This window comes from Mastigoproctus giganteus, chromosome 1 (assembly GCF_048544385.1).
Source record: "Mastigoproctus giganteus isolate SK-2022 chromosome 1, ASM4854438v1, whole genome shotgun sequence".
NCBI classification, from domain to species: domain Eukaryota; kingdom Metazoa; phylum Arthropoda; class Arachnida; order Uropygi; family Thelyphonidae; genus Mastigoproctus; species Mastigoproctus giganteus.
In genome coordinates this window covers 206,142,132-206,169,032 of record NC_143575.1, presented here as the reverse complement: position 1 = coordinate 206,169,032, position 26,901 = coordinate 206,142,132, and the positions used below count along the sequence as shown (strand labels likewise).

General features: G+C 35.8%; 1 protein-coding gene across 1 annotated transcript in view; it reads right to left on the bottom strand.

The window, feature by feature from the left end:
* Nrx-IV (neurexin-4) overlaps positions 1–26,901 on the bottom strand; it is a 405,554-nt gene that overhangs the window by 262,699 nt on the left and 115,954 nt on the right. Inside the window, exons 4-5 of the mRNA XM_090384064.1 lie at positions 24,386–24,527; positions 15,487–15,690 (exon numbers count right to left, since the gene is read on the bottom strand). Of these exons, the coding sequence (XP_090240190.1) occupies positions 15,487–15,690; positions 24,386–24,527 (346 nt within the window). The remainder of the gene's footprint in view (positions 1–15,486; positions 15,691–24,385; positions 24,528–26,901) is intronic.

The following is a 26,901-nucleotide window of genomic DNA, read 5'->3' as shown; positions in this document are numbered from 1 at the left end:
AATTAGTCAAGAAACAAATGTTATGATGAACCGAAGGTAACAAATGAAGAGCAAGATAAACACTGACAAGGAGAAAATTGAGTATACTGAGTTATGCAAAGCCTTTAGAAAGAGACTCAGAGAGGACATAAGATTTAATACAAGAAAAGTATAACAAGCATTAAGGGAAAACAAAGGACTTAAATCAGCAGCCATAAGCAGTAATACACAAAGACAAATGATACTGAAACCGAAGGATAGCAATGGTGTACTTATAAATAGCAGAGAAGGCATAATTCAAATAGCAGAAAACTACTATAGAGAATTATACAAGGAGCAGGGGAATGATGCCAGCAGTGGGGAAGATGGATCACAAATTAGCAACACATACGACATACCCGATATTCTTCCTGATGAGGTAGAACATGTGTTGAAGAAAATGAAGAATCAGAAAGCCCTGGGGGAAGATGAAGTTACTGTAGAGTTGCTAAAATTGGGAGGAAGAGACATAACATAAAAACTGGCAAGGCTCTTCACAAAATTCATTAGAAAATGTGTGACGCCTAAGGAGTGGAATAATGCAATCATAGTTTTGCTGCATAAGAAAGAAATGGAAATTATAGACCAATTAGCTTCTTATCCCACATCTACAAGTTGTTCATAAGGGTCATTACTAACAGATTAGAAAGAATACTTGATGAGAATCAACCGAAAGAGCAAGCTGGCTTTAGGACAGGATTCTCAACTACGGATCATCTTCACGTAATATCACAGCTAATGGAGAAAGCAAATGAATATAAAACACCATTATGCCTGGCATTTGTGGATTATGAAAAGGCATTTGACTCCATACAGCATAAGGCAATGTTTCGGGCACTGTAAAGACAAGGCATAGATACCCCATATATTATGATTTTGAAGAAAATATATGAGAATGTTACCTTCTTTATTAGACTAGACAAAGACAGTAGCAAATTTAAAATCGAGAAAGGAGTTCGACAAGGAGACACAATATCTCTGAAGCTGTTTACTGCTGCCCTTGAGGAAACTTTCAGAAGATTAGACTGGTCGCAGAAAGGAGTCAATGTGAATGGAGAGTACCTAAACCATTTACGATTTGCAGATGACACTGTGGTCATAAGCCACAATCGCAAAGAATTAGAGGAAAATCCTAGATCAGTTATGCACAGTTAGTAAGGATTTTATACAAAAGATGAATATGGCTAAAACAAAAATAATGATGAACAAGTATGCCACAGAAAGGGACATAATGATTGAAGGATCAGTAATTGAAAAGGTGGAGTCATATACTTATCTGGGACAAGTTATTAGCTGTAATAATGATAAATGGCTGGAAGTCTAGAGAAGAATAAATTTTGGATGGATAGCATTTAGGAAATATAGTCACATACTGAGGAGCAATATCCCAGCTTGTCTGAAACGTAAAATAATGAACCAATGTATACACCATGACTTATGGAAGTGAAACTTGGGCACTCACCAAAAGAATGGAAGAGAAGCTGAGAACTAAACAGCGAAGAATGGAACGAATTATATTGGGAATCAGACTGTTAGATAAGAAGAGAAACACATGGATTAGGCAGCAAACTCAAGTAAAGGATATTGTTATCAAAACTAAAGAACTAAAATGGTCTTGGGCAGGACACATAGCTCGAAGACACAATGATAGATGGACTAAGAAAATAACAGAATGGTACCCAAGAGGAGCTAGAAGAAAACCTGGAAGACAACGGCGGAGATGGATAGATGAAATTCATGAGTTTGTGGGTAGTAAATGAATGGCCACTGCACAAAACAGAAGGAACCAGAAAGTTGCTGGAGAGGCCTTCATCCTGCAGTGGATTGAAAATGGCTGATGATGATGAACATATTTATAGTTGAGTTGAGAATAGGAATACAAACAAATGTAATAATTTTATTTATGATTGCCGATTGGTGGCAGACATTTCATATTTTTGTTTAATGAAGACATTGTTAGCAAAATTTGAAAATCCTGAAAAGAACATAGAGTAAGAAATTTTGTTTCTGAGCCAGGAATAACAAGACCCATAATAGCAAAAAGCTCCAACCTGAAAGTATCAGGTTGGAGTTCATGCCCTAACATTGAAAGTATCAATGTTAAGGGGTGAAATACATGTATCCAGTACTTAACAAGACCAGAAAAGCAAAGAGACAAAGAAGGAAGATTAAAGGAGACTAATTTAGTATTGAAGGAACCATGACCCGTAAGAAAAAAGGTAGCATGTATACTGAAAGTAAACCATCTGAGATTTATTTTATTTACAAATGAAACATCAAGCATAAATTGCTTTACAGTAAGTCCTTTAAAAGACGTAAGCCAACAAGACTGCTACTCAGCCAGAAGAAGATTGAGACACCATAATTTTTCATCCTTAGGGGAGGAAGTGGTATTAACGATATTGTTAGTAGGTAGAAATACCCTTTCTGATATAATTAGTATAAAACAGAGCTATGATGCTCAATACGTTCTATGTTATATTTCAATATTTGTAGAAGAAAAAGAGAAATTTCCCTCAATATATAAGTAGAACACTTCCTTATGATCTTCTCCGGCAATTAAAATTAATTAAAAGCAATTTAAAAATAAATTTATAAATATATAAATTTATTTTAAATTTATAAATATTTAAAATTAAAAATAAATAAATAAAAAAAAACAAGTTTAATGTAAATTTTGAAAAAAGACTTTCCTTCCTCAATCTGATGGGGCTTTTTGACCATATGTCTTGATCACAGGAATGGAAATTACAGAGTATGCGTGAGCCGGAATCATAAATAGAGATTTATCTTCACACATGTGCATAAAACACCACAATTATTTGTCTTTGAGCATGGGTGTAAAAGACCAGGAATCGGAGATTAGATATGGACAGTAAAAGTTAATAGAATTCTCATGTAATTTAATTTTGATGGTTTCTGCAATTAATATTCCTGCATAATTATGTTGGACACTAAGTATTTTGGCCTCGTTGAATAAAAATTTATGGTTTTCGTTAACGGCATGAAAGGCCAATTCTGATGCTGCTGCTGAACGAGAAGCATGGACTGAGGATGTGTGCTGCTTTACTCTCAAATCCAGCATAAGATGAGTTGCAATAACTGCAAGAAATGTTGCATACCAGGTCATTTACTTGTGTGGCAAAAGAGGAAAGGACTGAGTGATTGTTCAGTGTAGCATGTAATTTCTGTATTGGTCTGGCCATAATTTTAAATTCGGTATCTTTAAAGAATCTGTTAAGTTGTTTGTGCCACTGTTCAATGTATGAGACAGAAATAAACTATTGTTTGATGTTATTATTGTTGGTTAGTGTAGTTTTTTGTATCTTATCCTTAGCTTGTACCCTAATTTGGTTTTTGTAGCGGGAAGGGGGGCTGTTTAAGAAGCTGCTGGTTAATATCTGTATTTCTTAGTCTAAAGCAGATTCAGTCATTGAATATTTATAGCCATTTAGAAATTGGTTAAAAACAATAGACCTGATGTAGGTGAACAGGTGATAGCTGTTATAATGCAGCAGCATAACTGTGCAGTTTACAATAGATGTTAAATTGGACTTTATTCGCATCCCGAGTAAGTGTGAAATTTAGAATATTTTATGACTTTGTTTCAGTATTTTCCCTTTTCAATGTAAAATTGAGTCTAGGATGAATGCTATTAAACAAATGTAAAATATCTTGAATAGTGCAATTAACAGTAATAACAAGAACATCGTTTAAGTACCTCCCATAATATGTAATATGGGGTAGAAAAGGCATCAAATGTACGCTCAATTGCTGAGAGGTAGACCTCTGATATTAAGCCACTTAGATTCAATCCCATTAGCAAACCAAAAATTTGTTTGTATACCTTGTCTCAAAAGGTGATATAGGTGGCTTCAACTTAGAGTTCAATCATGTGAAAAATTTCTTTAATAGGAAGCTTCATATAATTAATCACCCAGGATTCTGAGCTGGATATCATCATTCTTCTCTTTCTTGGTGATTTCCTTCTACTTCTGACTCTCTCTCTCTCTCTCTCAGGGTAACTCGAGAATGTTTTTTGGCTGGTGCAGCATAAGCCTCAGGCTTCCTTGTACCATATGGCTAATAATAATAATAATGAGTTATTATTTAACATATCCTAAAGAATATCTAATGTTTATTCAACGCATACCTTGAAATAGACCCGGTATTATTTACCAATTTGGTCAATCAGTACAATAAACATTAACCACACATCGAAAAAATTATACATTAATATGTCTCAGTTAAAGGAATCGAAGGCCAGAACATGCAATATCCCAGCACTTTTCGGTCAAGTAAAACTGCATAAAACCGGATTTCCTATTCACCCCATCATTTCTTACAGGAACTTATCCTTAGCCACACATGTATATGGTATTATAAAACCCTTTAGACAGGTGATACAATTTTGTATAAAAAAACTATGATACATTATTTAATAACCTTAAGGACTGTAGACTTGGCGATAATGAAAATTTATTCTCACTGGATGTTATTTCTATATATACGACTGTAAACGTTGCATACAGATTCGATATTCTTCGGGATATGTTAAATAATAACTCTATACTGATTAATTATACGAAGCTTCCTATTAAAGAGACCCAAATATGGTAAAAATTTCCTAAAAAACCCCCGTTTTTTTCAGGAAATATATCTTCAAAAAAACATCGTTCTGAAACTTTCCAGGGTCAATTTTAATCATAAAATTTCATTTTGGGCATAAAGCAACAAGTACTTGCCACATCTCACAATATTATTAAACTTGGCTTAAAATCTAGGTATTCTAATAAACAAAAATACCCTTCCCTGGTTAGGAAATTTCGCGACAAATTAAAAAATTATCTACATCCAAACGATTGGTCTGTATTGATGACCTCTATAGATTTGTGATGTGAAGCACAGGCCACAGAAATAAAAAAACAGACACATTAACAAATTGAATACATTATCACGGGTATCAAACCAGGTTCATACGAGTGCTTCTGTAACCCCTTTATATATGTGCAATGTGCCTACACACAATTCAAACACATTCTCGGAAGCTTCTGGCCAAGTGTATAAGAGTTCAGTTGCGACCACCCACAAGCATACAACATGCTTACACAATCGGAATGCTTCAGCTAGTTGTCGAACACCTCCACATCCTACATGCAACGTGCCTACATATCAACAGATTACAAATCTTTCCTCATATAAGCTACTGCAGGACCAGATTTCACTTTTATCCAAAGGATTGAATTATAATTTACCACCTCGCAAGCTACTTAAAAAACAGTTCGCAATAGATATTGAATTTGGAACTTCGTGATGTTCCACAAAAAAATTTATTTATTCAATAAGTTAACCAAGTGGTGAATAACATAAAAGGCACACAACTTCCTAAATTGAATAGACATGAAATTTCAGCTTCACGTGACCTTTTGGAAAATAGACATTATTCAGAGAGAGAGCAGACAAAGGAGATACAGTTGTAATATTTGATAAAACTGATTATATTAATAAGTTAGATTCAGTCATATCAGATACTTCCACTTATCTTGAAGTCGACCTGGTATTATTTACTAATTTGGTCAATCAGTACAATAAAATGTTAAACACATATAGAAAAAATGATTCCATTTCTATGTCTCAGTTAAAGGAATTGAAGGCCAGAACATACAACATTCCAGCATTTTTCGGTCAGGTAAAACTGAATAAAACCGGATTTCCTATTCACCCCAAATTGGCATTTTCATCCTTAGCCACACATGTATATAGTATTATAAAACCCTTTACACAGGCAATACATTTTGGAATAAAAACTATGATACATTATTTAATAACCTTGAGGACCGTAGACTTGGCAATAAGGATAATAGATATTGCTTAGCATATGTTAAATAATAACCCCATAATGATTAATTATATGAAGCTTCTTATTAAAGATTTTTTCACTTGATCAAACTCTTAGTTGAAGCCAACTATATCGCCTTTTGAGACAAGGTATACACACAAATTTTTGGTTTACCAAAGGGATCGAGTCTAAGTGGCTTAATATCGGAGGTCTACCTCTCAGCAACTGAGCATATATACATTTGACGCCTTTACTACCCCATATTACATATTATGAGAGGTATTTAGATGATGTTCTTGTTATTGATGATAGTGGCACTATTCAAGACATTTTACATTTGTTTAATAATATTCATCCTAGACTCAATTTTGCATTGGAAAGGGAAAATACTGAAAGAAAATCATTAAATTTTCTAAATTTCACACTTACTCGGGACACAAATGAAGTCCAATTTAACATCTACCTAAAACCGACAATCAGTTATGCTGCTGCATTATAACAGCTATCAACCGCTAACACACAAAAGGTCTATTATTTTTAATCATTTTCTCAATGCCTATAAATATTCAATAACAAAATCTGCCTTAGACTCAAAAATACAGATATCAACCAGCAGATTCATAAAGAGAGGTTACCTCTTTGCTCATAGAATAAACCAAATTAGGATACAAGATAAGGATTTATTGGATGATTGTTTTCTGCAGCAGCATGGATGTTTGAGAGGCAACCAGAGAGGGTAATACTCTTGATCTGGTTATCAGTAGTGATTATTCATGCATTAAGAATTTGCAGATAAAGGAAAGACTAGGTGGCAGTGATCACAGTGTATTGATGTCGGATTTACGTAAAGATATAATTACCATCAAGAGTAAAGGGAAGGGTTTTTGCTTCCATAAAGGTGACTACAGTGAAAAGAGAAATCGTTGAAGTTAAACAAAAGGAAGGCTCCTGGGGTGGATGGGATCTATCCAGTTATATTAAAGGAGGCGGCAAAGGAACTAAGCAAACCCTTAGCCATAATTATGAGAGCATCCTTGGACTCAGGGAAAGTCCCCACGGATTGGAAATGGGCAAATGTATCCCCAATTCACAAAGGGGGACCAAAGGGTGACGCGAGTAATTACAGACAAGTTAGTTCACCGGAACTTCTTTACCCGGAACTTCTGTTCCGGGTAAAATAATGAAGTCACCAGTTAAAGATGCATTGCAGGATCATCTAGACAAGACTGCATCAATAATTCAGACAAAGCACGGGTTTGTTAAGGGAAGTCTTGTCTGACAAATTTGATTGGATAATACTATGATGTGGTTACAAAGGAACTGGATGCAAAAAATAATTTTGATATCGTATACTTGGATTTTAGGAAAGCTTTTGGCACTGTACTGCATGGAAAACTACTATACAAATTGGAGCAGAATGGTATTATGGGTACGTTGCTACAATGGATAAAGGAGTAGTTAAGTGGGAGAAGACAGAGTGGTAATCAATGGACCCTGCTCTTTGTGGACTAATGTTATTAGTGGAGTCCCACAGGTTTCGGTGTTGGGCCTGGTGTTGTTTTGTATATTTATCAATGATATTGATGAAGATATATCAGGCTTAGTGTCGAAGTTTGCTGATGATACAAAGGTTAGCAGGGTTGTTAATGACAGTAATGGCAGTGTGCTACTGCAACAGGATCTAGAAAATTTGGGTAGATGGGCTGAGAAGTGGCTGAAGTTTAACATTGACAAATGCAAAGTACTGAATACGGGTAGAAGTAACCCCAGAGGAATGCACCAACTGTGTGGTACTATACTTAGGGTGGTAGAAAATGAAAAAGACCTGGGAGTAATTGTGCAGTCAGATATGAAGTTTTCTGGGCAATGCAGACAGGCTGCCAGAGCAGGTCATGGAGTTTTGTCAATGATATACAGGAATTTTGCTAGTAGGGAAAAGAAGGTGATTATCACTTTGTATAAGGCAATGGTCAGGCCATGCCTTGAGTACTGCATACAGGCTTGGAGGCCTTATTTTAGGAAGGATGTAGATTTGCTTGAGCGTGTACAGAGAAGGGCAACAAGATTGGGGAGGGGAACGAAGGGTCCTCTTACCAAGAGAGGCTTAAGTTCTGTAAATTGCAGCGGCAGGAGACTAGGCATCTGTGAGGTGTATAAGGCCTTGAAGGGGTTGAGCATGCTGAATTCTGACGGGATTCTTCCGCTTGCTCAGATTACGAACCTAAGATTGCATAAATTCAAATTGAGGAAAGACAGCTGTTGAATAGATGTGCAGAAATTTGTCTTTAGCCAGCAGGTGGTTAATTGCTGGAACAAACTTCCATCTGTCGTTGTGGAAGTTGATAGTTTAAATAAATTCAAGGAGGAACTAGACAAACTTTTAGAGGGAAGGTTGTGTGAATTTTAATTTTTTGGCTGATGCTACATAAACTCATACGCTTGCTTTCTTGAATCACATGCCTCTATTACTATTACTATATATTTTCTTTTATTATTTATTGTACGAGGTGGTCTTAGCCAGCTTTCATGGCATCCCCACCACTAATCACAATATTTTGCAGATTTATATCACTAATTCCCGCTCAATTACAAAATACATGTATAGAAGTTCTGCTCTTCATGTTCCCGCACAAGTATAAGACATTGAAGAGTTGCAGTTCCTATAAAATGAATTTGGAGTCTCTGCTATGGAAAGTAGCGAGTAAGAAATTGCCATCAGTGCATACAATTTCAATGTAATTTCCAGTCTGAGAAAGAAAAGTCTTTTTAATAAATGAAATATTATCCGGAAAGCTGAATTCCACACCATGAAAGTGGTGTGGAATTCAGCACAAAGTAAATTGCAGTCAGAATGGAAAAGTATTCTCATCAGTAAATTGTAGTCAGAAGATGAACACAGATCTATTGTAAATGCATCATCTTCACAAGCATTGAAATATGTTTAGTTAGAGGTTGATGTTTCCAATCGATTCATTGAGTACACTGACTTAATTGTTATTTGGGTTTTTTTTTTTTTTTTTAGGAGCATTAGCAACTAAGCCCATATTGCTCCGGGAATATGCGGTGGTCATTCCCTGACCTTTCCGCATCCTCCGTATTTGGTGGTCACGGGCTCGAACCCCGGTATAATCAAGAAGCGTGTGCTACGCACTGCTGCTCCTTCCCACCTGGCTACGGAGGTGCCCACACTGACTTAAAAGACCAGTCAGGGATGAAATGCACAACCTGAATCACCTATCCTCATCAAGTACTTTCACTTCCAGAATTACCCAGGGAAGCATCTGTCCTCGAATACTCTGCCTTGAAAGAGCACTCAGTGATGAAATGTGGGCTAACTAAGGATGTTTCTCTGGCCTATTTGTACTAGTCCTCTTGAATCATTAGTGATTATCTAGCAGCTGCCAAATTCGTGCCTGCAGTATCAGGAACTGCATCACACAGCTGTCGGCCGTGGCACAAGCAACCGCCTTGCTGTAATCTAATGATCGACATATGAAACAGCTCACCTTGGGACATCACATTGTAGGAACTGGTGACACCTCGGAATTACAATTTCAGTATGATTTAGCCAGAGGATCAACTCATGCAGCAAGGATCATTCAAGAAAATGTTAAGAAGCATTCAAGAAGAGCTTTCATGGCATGGATTTGTTGAAATTGTTTTCAACATGATGTTGCATGGTTCACGTTTTAAGGAAGAAATAGTCACCTACTACTGAAGAGGACTCGTAGCCGAGCGGTCAGGAGCGGGAATGCAGTAGCACAAGCTCTTTGAGTAAACCGGGGTTCAAGCCCCTGACTGCTGAATACGGTCGATCTGCCAACCCACATTGGACCAGCGTGACAGATTATGGTCCATTTCCCTCAGCATGAATTGTTGAGGAGGCTTCCATCCTGCAGTGGGTTGATAATGGCTGCACTTTACCTTTTTTTTTTTTTTTTACTGAAGAGGATGTTGGTTTTCATGTTGTGGAGACAAAGGATACAATAGAAGACGTGAGTTTTACATGAGTGTTGTTCTGGTTAAATCACCTCTTCCAGTTTGATTGCCACAGGTGACAGAAACAGTGTACATGTATCAGTTTGAGTCATGAAAAACTTGAATGTGCTACATAGGTTTCACTCAAGAAAATTTGATGTGCCACGGAGGTACTCAGTTAATTTTATCAGCATTGTTCTTGCTCCATTTGCAGCAGAACTCGTCGTCTCTTGAAAACTTGTACAGCAAAAGTTTGGAAAGCACCAAAATCTGCCTTTGTCTTCAGTAGAAGGGCCTCACATCCAGAAGTCAGTGTTCGTACGCTGGGTGCTCCATCAATCAATTCCTCTCGTAGAACCTGGTATTTGGGGCACCCATACAGATGTACCCGGTCTTCTCTTTCTCCACAAGTACACAATTAATGTGCTGAAATACCTAAATCATTTAATTTTCCAAAGAAGGACCCATGTCCTGTAAGCAGGAATGTTGAATATAGATTTGATTGAAACCAACTTGGCATACCCTTCCCAAACTGTTTGATGCTCGGAAGAAACTTTTTGGTTATTAAACCCTTGGTGCAGTCGTTCCCATCTGTTTTGCCACCGATCAATAAGACGAGTCCACAATCGTTTCCTCTACTCATTATAACCATCATCATCACAACGAATTTCAACTGATATCTGCTTGTATGGCTCTCTACGCCGCAGACAGAAGCACACTGATTTGAATACAAAGGTCAGATCCAGCAGCAGCCGTCCTGTTATCACCTGCAAGGCCTCATTTGACACAGTTCTACAAGCCATACTAAGTTGTAATAACATTTTCCATTGAATTGAAAATATTCTCCTAACATTTGCCTTTTGCAACGCTCAATCTAGCCAGACATGTGCACCATAGCTCGCAATTGGCAAGACGATAGTCATAAAATAGATTCAATGCCTTTCCTTTTATCCCCCACTCCTTCCTAGTTACATGGCCAATCATACCAACAAATTTATGAATCTTCTCAGCAATGTAGTTGATGTGTGAGACAAAGCATAACTGTCTATCAATCTTAACTCCTAGATATTTGATAGTTTACACACACTGTAGACTCACTCCATCCATCCGGCATTGTGGATTTCTCGTAATATACGGGTATCCTTTTAACAACACAGTTTTGCTCTTTTTTGTTGAAATCACAAGTCTGTGCAATTTACACCAGGTACTGAGCTCCGACAAAACGAAGTGTGATTGTTCCTCTAATTGGAGCCTCGAGTCACCATCCACCATCAAAACTAAGTCTTCAGCATATGCAATCGTAACAACGTTGTTATAGTCCAGTTTTAACCAATCGTTTAGGACTAAATTCCACATTAATGGGCCAAGGACTGACCCTTGTGGGCAGCCTCTTACAACTTGTCTGGTAATACTCCCACATGCTGATTTAATTGTAACTGTTCTGTCACAGAAGTAATCTTTTATAACAGAGTAGATTGTGGTGTGGTGTGCATTTTGCTTGATGTAATACCATAAGAACACTGTGGCGGTCTATGCTATCAAATGCCCCAGTGAATTTTACAAAGATACCTAGACAATGAGGACATTATCTAGGTATATACCTAGACAATATTTTGATCTGCATTGGTGTACAGATTCCACCAACTTTCCCAATGCATCATCAGTCCCTTTCCCACTGTAAACCCATATCAGTTTTCCGACCACTCACATTTTTCTTTAACGCACTCCATAATTTTTTCTACTAGCAATCTTTCATAAACTTTTCCGAGTCCATTCAATAATGCAATTGGACAATATGAAACTGCCCTTTCTTTCGGTTTTAATGGTGATTTCAGCAGAAGTTTTAAAAGTGCTTCCCTCCATGGTCGTGGAAATACTCGAGTACATTCAATAATGCAATTGGACGATATGAAACTGCCCTTTCTTTCGGTTTTAATGGTGATTTCAGCAGAAGTTTTAAGTGCTTCCCTCCATGGTGGTGGAAATACTCGATCTCTAAAACATGCGTTAAAAGGGCTTAGCAGGTGCTCTGGCATCAATTTCAGACTCTGTTTTATGACCTCTCCCTCAGTAAGGTCCTGGGCATTTATTATTTTTGATTCATTCTACTGCGATTTCTAACTCGTTCATCTGGAAATTGTGGTCTTCCCCGCTGCCTCTGTAACTTTCAACAAGCTAAGGACAGGATAACAAAAAACTATGCCAACCAACAACAGTAACATCAAAAAATACTTTATTTCTGTCCCATACGTTGAACAGTGGCACAAACAGCTTAACAGATTTTTTAAAGATACCGAATTTAAAATTGTGGGCAGACCAATATGGAAATTACACGCTATAATGAACAATTATAGCGTTCTGCAAATTGCAGTGGCTGGAGACTAGGCACCTGCGCGGTGATCTGATTGAGGTGTATAAAGCCTTGAATGGGTTCAGCACGCTGAATTCTGATGGGATCCTTCCACTTGTTCAGATTACGAACCTAAGGGGCATAAATTCAAATTAAGAAAAGACAGATGTAGATTAGATGTGCGGAAATTTGCCTTTAGCCAGCGGGTGGTTAATTGCTGGAACAAACTTCCATCTGTCGTTGTGGAAGTTGATAGGGTGAATAAATTTAAGGAGGAGCTGGACGGGCATTTGGAGGGAATGGTGTGATTTTTTTTTTTTTTTTTTTTTGGCTGATGCTGCATAAGATGCATGATCTGTTATTTAACATTTCTTGCAGTAATTGCGACTCTTGTTACCAAGTCTGGACTCGATGCACGCTGGATTTGAGAGTAAAGCAGCATGCATCCGGTCCATGCTTCTCGTTTAGCAGCGTCAGAATTGGCCTTTCGTGCCATTAACGAAAATCATACATTTTTATTTGACGAGGCCAAAATACTTAAGTGTCCAACGTAATTATACTAGACTATCAATTGCAGAAACCATCGAAATTAAATTACATGAGAATTCTATTAATGTTTACCGTCCATATCTAATCTCCGATTTGTAGTCTTTTACCCATGCATGAAGACAAATAATTGTGGTGTTTTATGCACATGTGTGAAGATAAATAATCTCTCTATTTATGATTCTGGCTCACACATACTCTGTAATTTCCATTCCTGTGATCAATATATATGGTCGAAAAGCCCCTTCAGCTTCAGGAAGGAAAGTCTTTTTTTCAAAATTTGTGTGAAACTTGTTTTAATTGCCAGAGTGTGTCATAAGGAAGTGTTCTACCTATCATATTGAGGTCAATTTTTTTTTTATCCTACTACATACCTTTCTGATATAATAACAAAGTCTGTGATAAATTACAAAGAGATCAATAGGCATAGATCAGTAAGTACTTGAAAGGCCGTGGTAGAAAATACGACATGCTCTCAGTAGTACAAGAAGGAAACTTCTTTGTATGGAACCTAACTTTTTCTGTACTGTGAGAAGTATGGCTTGCTGGAACCAAAGTGCAGCACTGTACATAATTATGGGAACTACAACAGCTTTATATAAGATACAGAGTGTCTGATGTTTAAGAAGCAGTCTAATCAGGTGTTAAGGATAACCGGAAAGAAAACATTTTTGACTTTATCGATTAAGTGCAATAAATGGGACAAAAATATGAAACAATTATCAATAACAACACCTTGGCAATAGGATCACCACTAATCTTAATTAGAGGAGGATGGGCATTAAGATAGATGACCTTTGAGTAAAATCACAGTAGTTTTAGAATTTGAAATAACACCCCATTGACAGACCTCAGCAAGAATGGAATTTGCAATATTTTCCAATTATGAATGTGAACTGCCTGAAAACAGAAAAACCACATCAGCAGAGGCAATTTCTGAATAATTAGAGAATTGTTTTAGTAGACAGGAATTTAATGCCAGATTCCAAAAAATGGGGCCTAAAACTGAGCTGCGTGGGAAACCATGGAAGATTTGTTTGGTTATCAAAAGAAAAGTTGTGGCACCTGTAACAAATCTGTCAGTATAGGTAAAGAGACATGTATAGTATCTTATCTATATAATATTGGTGTAGATAAAGAGACATGTATAGTATCTTATGTATGGTGTCACCATACATAAGATAGGGTTCAATTCCATCTTGGTAAACTGTGATGAATACACAACTCTAAAAAGACAACTCAAGTAAACTCATTTCTGGTTACACACTGCTGAACACTCATTCTCTTGACAGTAAAGCATTTCTGAATGTGTTGTGTACAACATGCCTGCAGCAACTTTACCAGATACCTGCTAGCATTCCATGTTCAAAATAATTTGAATCTACTAAGCTGCTATCACTTGTTACAATGTTACAATATCACTGAGTCTTCTTACTGTGTTACTCTATCAGCAACACTTGTTACTGTGCTTGTCTAGTACTAGAGATGACTTCCTGATCCTCCGACCGGCATTTGGACTAATTTCGGTGTTGAACATCATTTCAATCAACATTCTGGGTTTCTCTAGTGTTAAGTGAGCCCTCCTAGCTAATTTATGTACTGAATTCAATTGTCAGCATCTGTGTATCCAGGAAACATGCAGAAGGGCCAGCTCTAACTGACCAAGCACACCAAAAATGAAAGTGATCAAAGTGCATCCACATAAGTATGGCAGCACCATCTATGCAAAATCTGATCATGTTATCAAATCTACCAGCATGACAGATAAGGATGATACAAAATCTTTGGGTGATGTATTTTTCCCATCTATAAACCACCTAAAGTCAAATTTAAATTCAATGTCAAGGTTCTGAACCTGTTAAGATTGTAACTAAAGACTTTAACAGCAGAAATATCTCCTAAGACTATGAATCAACAGATGAAGATGGACAGTGCGTAGAAAGGATTTCTCACACAGCTTAATCCACAACTTCAAGCTACCTCTGTCATTCAACAGTGGAAAATGGAAACAAGGTTATAACCCAGATCTCATTTTTGTCAGCCACAACATCGCATGCTGTGCATTAAGAGCATACTGAAGCCTATCCCACACCCCTAACATAGACTACTTTTGCTTCAGATTCAACCAGCAATTAAACCAAACAGGAATAATCAAGACTGTAATCCACTCACAGTCCACAAGATTCACAGTTTCTGTAAAAATGCCAATCCTTCAACTGGTGCATGACAATCATTCTTTTTTTTTTTTTTTTTAAATCGTTAGATCACATCCCTCACCCATGCCAACTATATGGGCTATGTGTTATGAACCTGCAATACCACATTTTTCTGGATCTCACAACGACATATGCACCACCACCACACAGGGAAGAACAGCTGATTGCTGAAACACAGGGATCGTCAAGATGTTTTGAATGGATTGTGTATACCGATATACCAATTTTATACACAGTGATATATTTCCTTGCAGAGGAATAGTGTGCAATTTTAAGAACATATTAATCTCCCTCCCTCCAGAAGAGATATGTTAATTAAACATGCTGGCACAATACATATTGTTTTGAATCTAATTAAATTTACCAACTGTACTATTCACTAATTAATATTCACTAACCAGTATTATCCTTATTTACTAATCAGTGTTTTGAGCTTGTAAATTTATTTATCATATTAACTCCTAAAATATAATCATTTTCACTAGTAGCATTTCTTATTAATAGTAAATGTTAGATGTATAATAAAAAATATACCTTACCCAGGTCAATATTTAGTAGAAGCTGGCTTCCTACAAGTTGAAGGGCTACGAAGTCTTTCTGAGTGTCACGACTATATAATATTAGTCCATCTGCATTATTTGTACGAAATCTAAATCTGATGATATCTGTTCGGGAAGCCACTGGATATTTTGAAAGATCCTTTGTTACATAGCTTTTACCATCAAAATGAAGAGACTCGGCCACTGAAAATAAATTGATGATTTCTAAGGAACTATATCAATAAATAAAACTGAAATTAAATTACATTAATGGGTGATTAAATTAAAGGAGATTTTTTGGAGAAAGGACACAGATATTTAAATAAAATATAATGAACTTTATGAATATGGAAATTTTTAAATATAAAATAAATGTAAAAAGATATCAACTAAAATTTGTGTAATTTTTTCAAAGATTAATAAAAAAAAAAGGAATAAAATTCTCAGAAAATTATCATTATCAATAAAAACAACAGGAGTTAATCCTTCAGAAATAAGCATTTGTTTTCAATCCCAGCTTCATAAAATTTCCAAATTTCTTAATATAATTGTTTTACCTTTCCATCTTGGTGTAACTGTTATCAGTACTTTTTCATATACAGGCACTCCCCGGCTTACATAATACTCAACTTACGGAAATTCGACTTTACTAAATTTTTGCCAGCCGGTGCAAACTTAAAAAAATTGTGGAAACTTATTTTGCATCCCGTGTAGGAATAAATGGAGGTATCGTGAAAACATCACAATGTGAGCCCAATAACACATTTTTTTTTTTTTTTTTTTTGTTAATTCGTTCCAAGACCTCGCGGAAGTTGAAATTTTCGCTATATAACTAAGCTATTTATCTCTCTAAAAGGTCATTTTTATAATGGAAATTGCACTACACTTTCATTGTTATATGTTCCGTTATAAGAATCAATTTTGAACGCCTTTGTGATATTTTTCTAAAACACATTTCTGGAGGTCACTACCATAAAACAATTTGCATTATGTAAATTCTTTTACTGGGTAGTAAACTTAATTTTTTACTGGGTAATAAACTTAATTTTTTACTGCATTTGTGATAATACTGATAACTGGAATTCTGTAGGTTTTTGCATTGCAGTATTATGGTGAAATGAGTTCCCCTTCACTGAAATCTTCAATCATATAAAAAACATAAATAAATTTTCAGGATCTTCTCTTCATTCTTATTTACTTATTACAATGGTGAAGGAAGAGGGACCAATGGGAAGTGCAAGTGCTGGCAGTGCTAGGAAACGAAACAAAACTGATTTAGAAATGAAGATGATTAATTAAGAATTACGAAGGACAAAGTCTGTCATCTGTTGCACGGAATTAGGTCTCGCTACTTCAACAGTAAATACTATTTTAAGGGACAGTGTGCATATAAAAGAACATGTTAAAGGATCAATGCATTTAAGATCAACAGTGATCACAAAACAGCGTTCAGGTGCTATATCGAAGATGGAAAAGCTATTAATAATATGGATGGAAAATTTGATTCAGAAGCAAGCCCCCTGAGTCCAATGGCCATTCAAGCAAAAACAAAAGTATTTATGAGGATATTAAGGATAAGTAGGGCAAACCCCAAGCCAAGTTCGTGGCAAGCAATGGGTGGTTTAATAGGTTCAAGCATTGCACTGGTTTCCAAAACATTAAAGTATGCGGTGAAATCGTCAGTGCTGATTCTGCAGCAGCAAAGAAATTTTGTGATGTGTTGGAAAAACCCCCTTCTAAATCTCCACTGCCCTCAAATTCTGCAGTGGCGTGCTTATCAGCTGGAGAGTTTATTCTGGCAACAATGCTCAAAAGGTAAAACTTGCTGACATTATGCCTGTCTCCTCTCTCTTTTTGTAATTTTGAAATTTTTGTAATTTTGTACGCTTTTGTAAATTTTCCTGCGCATGAGATAAAAAAATAGAATAAATAATTCCATTTACATGTTCATTGAACATTTATTTTTTGCTTCAATCAAATTCAGTGTGCATAGTTGTGAGTGCTGCATAAGCCTTTAGGGAAATTCTGACTTAGGTAAAATTTGACTTACATAGTGTTCCACGGAATGCAACCTTTACGTAAGTCAGGGAGTGGCTGTAGTATGTTGAATATAATATTGTGTGTAAACCTAGGAAACTAACAGTTCTTAAACCTCTCACTTCCATTTTAGAAGTTATTAGCAGGGAATACTAAAATAATCAGGATGACTCTGACTTAGTCATAGGCAGTTCTACTGCCAAGGTTGGGGGAGAGTAAAACATCTGGAGAAGATTCTGTTCGATTCAGAGAGGAATTACTTTATTGTTGCATGTAACTATATGGTGCCTAAGTTCCCACTGAGAAATGCTGAGGCTGTAGCATAAATTGCCAATGCATTATTTTAAATAAAATTTTCTGTATACAGGTTTCCAATGCCTCTCAGAATAGATAAAGCAACTGCTAAGTGCATGCTTAGAGAAATGCTGAAATGTAAAAAATTATCCCAAGTCAGTTCAGTATTGACTTTTAAGAACTGAGTGTGAGAGGATATTTAGTCAAGTGAAAGAAACAAAAACTCAGTTCAGCTCTCTTTCCAATGAAACTTAGATGTTTACAAAACCCTGCAAACAGCTGAGTCTAGACAATAATGACAATGTTATAAACAAAACTTTGATTCAACATTCTGGTGTCTCACAGCTAATCAATCCAAACAGCAATCTACAGAAAGAAAAGTCCTGTGCTGCATTTGAAAGCATACTGTACTGATAAATGATCCAGTGGCTGTATCTCATCATAAAATGCATGTTATCAATACAATTTTAAGTTAAAAGTCTCAATTAAAAAAAAAAAAAAAAAAAAATCTGCTATTTTCAATAATCTCCTGTGTTCCCTCTGCTTTTCAAGTCAAAGGCTGGCAGTCATGGTCTAATTAAATGCCTGATTCAGGGCTGCCCCCTTAAGACATCACGGCCAGTAGGGATAAGGAGGTGATTATCCAATTGTATAAGGCAATGGTTAGACCACATACAGGTCTGGAAGTTTCACCTGTGGAAGGATTTGGATCTGCTGGAGTGGATGCAGAGAAGGACAACACGATGGGCGAGGGAAACAAAGGGTGCTCTTACCAGAAAAGGCTCCAGTTCTATAAATTGCAGCATCTGGATACTAGACTTGTGTGGAGATCTGACTGAGATGTTTAAGGCTCTTAATAGATTGAGTAAGCTCCATGACAATGGAAACCTTCCTCTTGTTCAGACTATGCACATGAAGGATCATAAATTCAAATTAAGGAAGGACAGATGAGCAGAAATTTGTTTCCAGCCAGCGGGTAGTTGATTGTTGGAACAAACTTCTATCTGGTGCTGCAGCAGTAAGTATTTTGAATAAATTTAAGGAAGAACTACGCAAACTGTTAAGTGGGATGGACAGGTGAAATGGGGAGTGTTAGTTTTTTTGTTTTTTTTTGCTGATGATGATAAGCGTGCTTTCTTACATTTTTATTGCTTATTTTATGTTATTTATATGAAAGATTTTCCTTGCTTTATTTTTGGCATATATATATTTTTTTCCAGGTTACGTTGGGCACCCGCATAGGTTTTTTGGTTTTTCTTGAGAAGCTATCTTACTAGCTTTCATTTCATGTTATACATTATAACTTACCACCATTAACTTATCTCAAATAATATACAGACGGATATAATGTTTAATCGTTTTTGATGGCATTAATCGGATCTGTGACGAATTAATATTATTATATATTAGAAATAATATTATAAATTAGATATAAATTAACTATCCTATTTGCTTTTTACAACTTGGATATATATATATATATATTTTTTTTTTATTTATTTATTTTTTTTTTTTTCCCAGTGTCATGCATTAATCGATATCTTTTTAGCAAATGTCTACTAAATATTCATCCACTTTCACAATAATGCATGTAGCCCCTCTTCAGCATGTAAATTAATCTGATGACAAGAAGAGCCTATTGTCACTAAGTGCTCAATTTTCTCTTTTAATACCCTTGCTACTCCAGTTTTTTAAGTGAGAGAGAGTTTTTTAAAAGAATCCCACATGCTTTCATCTTGTATAGAAGATGCCTAATGCTGTATACCTCATATAGTCACTTTCTATTGCTTGCACTGAGAGCAAGCAATAGCTTTTTCAGAGCTACTACTTCTTTCGTCCCCATCTGTACAATTTCACTAACAATGCCTCCTGTTTTTGGTTTTTCCCAGTGGCAGCTCACGACTCTGATGCATGGGGATGCTGCTTCTTAAAGTCACATTAAATTTCCTTGGTTATAATACATGTAGACATAGATAGTAATAATAAATAATAAGCAAGTTAAAAATACTTGGTTATTATTATTACTATCAACTTAAAAAAAAAACACGTTCTCACAAGATGGGAAACATGATTACAAGCAGCATCGTTTTATGCTAAAATTTTAGATTCTATAAAAAAATTAGTTGATTCCTTGGATAGTATGCTATCCAAGGGAAAAAAAATCATATCTGCATACAGTACAGAAGGCAATGCATCGTAATAAATTAAATAAGAATACAATACTACAAAAGAAATTCTGTACAGCAAACCAGATTAAATGATCTTACTATACTAGCTACTGAACACAAAAAAATAATTAGCTGCTAAAACAGACATGAAAGAACTAACTATTGCTTTTGCAAAAATAAAGGTAAGGAGGCTGAATTTGAAATAAGAACCAAATTTATAAATTAATTATAATCTATAACGTAATAGGTTATTAAATTGCTTATTTTGATGAACTAATTTAATTTTTTATAGATTAGATTTGTTGAATATTTCTTAAAAGGTACACTATGCAAGTTGCCCATCTTTGGATTCGAGCAAGAAGCTTAATGTCTTGGCAATATACTTTACAGTAAATGGTCTAGTCTGAACTGCTGCTGACATGACATCAATGGAGTTTCGACGAGATTCATAACACCCTACCCCTTCTATGCTGCCTCTCTTTCCTAAATATATTAAACACAATGAAACTCATCATCCCCTATTATTAGTGGCACCTATTTCTGTCAGTCCTATAAAGTCAATGTTAGTTGTCCTAACCAGGAGTTCAAATTCACTCATTTTATTGAGAACACTCCTGACATTACTTTAGATATGGTTAAGACCAAGTGTTCTTGTATAGTTTACTACTCTGACACACCCCTTGAAGTTATTTAAGCTTTTATTCAAGCATCAGCTTCCCATTCATTTTAAACATCACTAACCTTGGCACATCTTGCCAATATTTGTTGTTGTGGCAAGAAATAAGAACCCTTGAGATGTGTGTACAAGAATTACTTCGGCCCATGTTGTGATGACTGCTTCAGCAAATAACTTTTAATCTTCCATCTAACTATTGTTCAATTTTTTAAAAATCATTTCATTTAATGTACTGAACTTTGAGAAGATTTAAAGGCAATGAAAAACACTTTTTCTTGATGTTTGTTTGTTTGTTATTTGGTTTTTAGGTTAGCAACTAAGGCCATATTGCTCCGGGGATACGCAGTGGTCATTCCCTGACCTTTCCTCATCCTCTGTATTTGGTGATCACAGGCTCGAACCCTGGTCTAATCAAGAAGAGTGTGCTATGCACTGCTGCTCCTGCCCACTTGGCTACGGAGGCGCCACTTTTTCTTGAACTGTAGTTAGTGAACTGTTTCACTTATTGTCTAACCATTGTAAATGAATGATCTGTTCTCTATTGCTGTTCAAGCACATTATTATAGGAAAAGAGATAATCTTACCTTTTTTATGTACATATAATATTAGTCATTTATTCAGAAATTAAACTCTGCTTGTTTGATTTTTTCAATGGTTTAAACTTTTCTCCTGTTAATCATATGTGCAATGATGATACATCATGCTTCATGCTACACATGTGTAGCATGGAAACCCAAAAGGGCACCTTATAGCGAAAGCATAAATGAAGAGAGAATTCACTGATATGCAGGATTAGCATTGTTGTTTTTGGAACATAATGGAGCAATAAAAAAGTTATCAAAGTGTATAACACTTTAGGGAGTTTTGGTATTGAAATTTATGCTTCTCACATTTTGTTAACATATAGAAAGTGGAAAGATGTGTTTTTCTCTGCACTGTTCCGCTTTGTTCTCCCAATTAAATAAATTAAACAATTATTGTCCCAATACTATTGTCAATTGTGTTTGAAGATAAGAAATGTTAAAGCAAGTAAGCTTTACCAAGCTGGAAACAGAATCTTTTGGAAGAAGTAGAAGACTCACTTTGCATATGATAAAAGCTAGTTGTTTCTCATACAATAAAATTCATACAGGTAAACTAGGATGTACATTCTACAGATTCATGGATGATGGGACAGGAATCTTTTCTCAATTTTTTTTTTTTTTTTTTTTTTTTGTTTATTTGGAATTCATTGTCATTCTAACCATTTGCTTAAAGTTAATCTATAAATGGTCATTTTGGGTGCATTTTATATCATTAGCCCCCCGCATAGCTCTCTTTAGACATAAAATCTGACAATCTGTTGGCAATGTCATCAATTGTTGCTACCAGCAGATACACCCTAATTCTAGTTCATCTATCCTTACTGTAAGGATAGATGAATAAAATAAATGAAGGAAAAAAAAACCCTCCATTTATCACTGACAACAAACAATATCAAAAAGATAATGAGGACAGCTTATACATGAACAGCCCTCCTGAAAATCTTTCTAGGAGGGTGACTTACAAGAATCTGTAAAGGAAGGTGTAGTTGCAGAGTTTCTTTAAAAAACCTTGTTAGCATTAGCAGAGGCATTTGATGCAAGAAAGCAAGCTTATGCAGCATCAGCCAAAAAAAAAAAAAAAAATAAAATAAATAATAATAATAAATAAAGAAATAAAAAATAACCACTTCCACTTCACCCCTCTGTTCGTTCGAAATACCTGTCCAGCTGAGCCTTAAACTTATTTAGGCTATCAACTTCCACGACAAGGGATGGAAGTCTATTCCACCAACCAACCACCCGCTGGCTAAAGGCAAATTTCCTCACGTCTATCCTACACCCGTCTTTCTTCAATTTGAATTTATGCCCTCTAAGGTGATTATTCTGAGCAAGAGGAAGAATCCCATCAGCACTGAGCATGCTCAAACCATTCAAGGCTTTATACACCTCTATCAGATCACCTCGCTGGTGCCTAGTCCCCAGACACTGTAATTTGCAAAACTTAAGCCTTTCTTCGTAAGAGCACCCCTTTGTTCCATTCACTAATCTTGTTGCCCTTCTCTGTACTCGTTCCAGCATCTCTACATCCTTCTTGAAATGAGGCCTCCAGACCTGTATACAGTACTCTAGGTGTGGCCTGACCATTGTCTTATACAAGGGAATAATCACCTCCTTATCCCTGCTAGAAAAATTCCTATATATCATCGACAATACACCATGAGCTACTCTTGCAGGTCGTCTGCACTGCTCAGAAAACTTCATATCTGCCTGCACAACCACCCCCAGGTCCCTTTCATTCTCTACCACTGTCAGTGTAGTACCACAGAGTTGATACATTGCTCTGGGGTTGCTGTTTCCCATATGTAGTACTTTACATTTGTCAATGTTAAACTTCATTTGCCACCTCTCAGCCCATCTGCTCAACCTTTCCAGATCCTGTTGCAGTAGCATAGTGTCAGTAGTGTCCTTGACAACCCTGCCAACCTTCATATTGTCTGCAAACTTGGACATTAAGCTGGATATACCATCATCAATATCATTTATAAATTCAGAAAACAATAATGGACCCAATACTGAACCCTGAGGGACTCCACTAATAACATTAGTCCACGATGAGCAGTGTCCATTGAACTGCAAATCTGTTTAGGTTGCCTTGTAAGGGACTATATGGGCCTCCACTCTGCTTTTAAATTGGACTTCACACATTCAAAGGACCCATTTCAAACATCTTGTCAGTCATATGCTTAAACATGCCCAAAACCTGGCAGTACCTAACAAGTGATGGGCATAACTGAACGATTTTGCATAATCAATTATTTCAATAATTGAAATAATGATTATGAAAAAAACATTCAATTATAAAATCAAAAGCAGTAAAAAGAAAAAACAGATTATGACAATGGCGGGATTCAAGCTCATGTTATTTAAGTTAGAGTTTAAGATTTTCATCTTCTTATATCACTTCTACATTTTTTTTTTTTTTTAAGTATCAGATTCTGTCAAATTCCTCAATTACTTACTGAAGTGATTACTGCATCATAAGAAGGTGATGCATTCGATGTTGCTACTATCTGTGGTCAACCGTTTTTCAAATTTGTTCTTTATTTTACAATAATGTTCACCAATGTTCAAAATACACACAGATATACTAAGTTCGTTGTAACTTAACCTACATAGGAAGGCCCTGAGGCTTAAATAAAGAACTAAATAATTGTACAATAAAGCTTTAAATAGCTTTTAAGGCTTTAAAATAACTACATAAACTAAATACAAGGAATATCTTTTTTTTTTCTCAGACAATGAAAATTAGGTCACTACACTAAACTAAGAAAGGATACTTGCATATAAGTATAATGGAATTTGCATTTTAGCATATGAAAGCAGGAATATTAGTATTTAAGATGAACCTGACATCATGCCATATGATATAAAAATAGCAAATGAACAGAAGTTTTGAAGTATCACAGATAATACGACTGGCTCACTGGTGATAAATTTTACTGATTTCTATACTGCATAAAGCTAACTGATTCCCCTCCATTCTTCTCCAAACCAATGATCAAGAAATGATGGGGCAATAGGGATAAGTAAAACAGGATGCCTTCAGAACCATAAATAATGGGAATATAACAAAATAATGCAGATTATTAAAAAAAAAAAAACAAATAAAATTATTTGTGAATGACTTATAAAATACCTACCATAATTACACCCATATAATTCTACTCTCAGTGATATCCTCTCACGCCATCTGGTTGGATTAATTCTGATCCACTGTGCTATTATAGGTGTATCAAACCAGTTTCTTTTTACACTATCTCCATCAACATTACCTTCAAACAACTACAACAAACAAAAAAATTTAAAGATGTAGAGAAAACCTTTTTTAGACTAAAATAAAAGTATAGCATAGCAAATACTAGTGTATTTTATTAGGTAAGTAGCGCTCAATTAGGTCTTGCATATTTCAGGAACAATTGTCTCAATTATCTCTGACACAGATATGGCAATTACTTAATATGCTAATGACTTTTTGGATAATGATAAGTTGCTCTTCATTTTAACTATGGAACTTTTATTTTTATGCCATTGTTACACAGGTACTGTGTATAAACTGATAATTGCAAAATTTTGCATATCAAGTTAGATAACTATTTGGTTGATAGAATAGTGGATGGTGGGTGTGGGAAGAAATCACAACTATCGGTTTTTAAAGATTATAATGTTTTTAATATTTAATAGCACATGACCAACAGTTTTTTTTAAAATAAATATCTTTACTTGTTTTGTGGAGCTGAACATGAATACAACTCAAAATTATGCAACCATGCCTGGTTTTTGAGAAAATTAAGATTTTTGTTTCATTATACAAAATGATTTATTAACAAATCATTTAACAAGCTTTAATAAAACACGACTTTTCATGAGCTTACAAAGTTCTAAACCCCAATTTCCACTTGCATGTTGTCCCCCCCATTCCCTCGTAAGTGTTCAGGCAGTATAATTGGCAAGCATGTCTTGACTCCTTGATGCCCTAATGACATCTTTCCTCGTGTTCATCACTAACATCACCCCAGTTCAAGGGAGAAAAAGGAAATTATAGAAAATGAATTTTTAAAGTTTACATTACAACCCAATTCTTTGTATACTTACAGGAGCTGGTCGACAAGCTTTGCACACAGTTTGCTGATCTTTGATTTCCTAAAAAGTTTTTTGGCAAAAGCGGAATACTGTTTTTTTCTCTCTCTCTTTGCTCTTTTCTCTTTCTCTCATTGAAAATGTCATCAAAATAACTATCTTTAATTAACTTGATTTCTGAACCAATAAAAATTTCCTCTTTTTAAGAATCAAAATGATCAAAATAATCGATAATGACCTCTCAAATTATGCTTACCACTAGTGGAATGTATTAGCAACAGCATTAGTAGAGGCATATGATGCAAGAAAGAAAGCAAGCTTATACAGCATCAGCCAAAAAAAACAAAAAAAAAAAAAAACAGCCCTTCTCATTTCACCCATCCTTTCACTCCAAATGTTTGTCTAGTTCTGCCTTGAATTTACTTAAGCTGTCAACTTCCACAACAAAAGATGGAAGTTTGTTCCAGCAATCAACAACCCGCTGGCTAAAGGCAAATTTCCGCAGATCTATTCTGCAACTGTCTTTCCTCAATTTGGATTTATGTCCCCTCAGGTAATTTATCTGGGCAAGAGAAAGAATCCCATCAGCACTGAGTCTGCTCAAACTATTCAAGGCCTTACACACCTGAATCAGATCACCTCGCAAGTGCCTAGCCTCCAATACTGCAATTTGCAGAACTTAAGCCTATCTTCATAACAGCAACCATTTGTTTCGTCTCACCAGTCTCATTGCCCTTCTCTGCTCATTCCAGCAGCTCTACATCATCCCTAAAATGGGGCCCGCCAAATCTGATACAGTACTCAAGGTGTGGCCTGACAATTGCCTTATACAAGGAGATAATCACATCCTTTTCCCTGCTAGAAAAATTCCTGTATATCATTGACAAGATGCCATGAACTACTCTTGCAGATTGTTTGCACTGCTCAGAAAACTTCATATCTGACTGCACAATTACCCCCAGGTCTTTTTTCGTTCTCCACTATGCTGAGTGTAGTTCCACACAGTTGAGGTTACTGTTACCCATATGCAGTACTTTATATTTGTCACTGTTAAACTTCAGTTGCCACCTCTCAGCTCCTCTGCTCAACTTTACTAGATCATATTGCAGTAGCGCACCATCCTTACTGTCATTAACAACTCTGCCAACCTTTGTATCATCTGCCAACTTGGACATTAAGCCTGATATACCTTCACCAATAAAATTAATAAATATAGAAAACAACAATGGGCCCAACATGTAGTGTGCTGTCATAAGCAAAACTGTGAATAAGATTTCAGGTCAGTGGAAGAAGATCATTAATATAAGATACACGAGGAAAAGAATGGGGGAAGAACCAAAGAAAATGAACATTGAGAAACACAGCATTAGTAGAGAAGTTAGAAGACAGAGCACAATCTACTTCCATCAAACACAGTGAGTGGTCAAAAAGAAAACTGGCTATTCAACTGCAAAAAACAGTTATAATCCTATAGGATGTAAGTTTGTTTAGACTTTTATGCCAAACATGATCAAAAAAGTTTTAGTCAAGAGCAACTGTACAGGTTTCACCAAATTTTTCCACTGAATTTGTCCAAAGA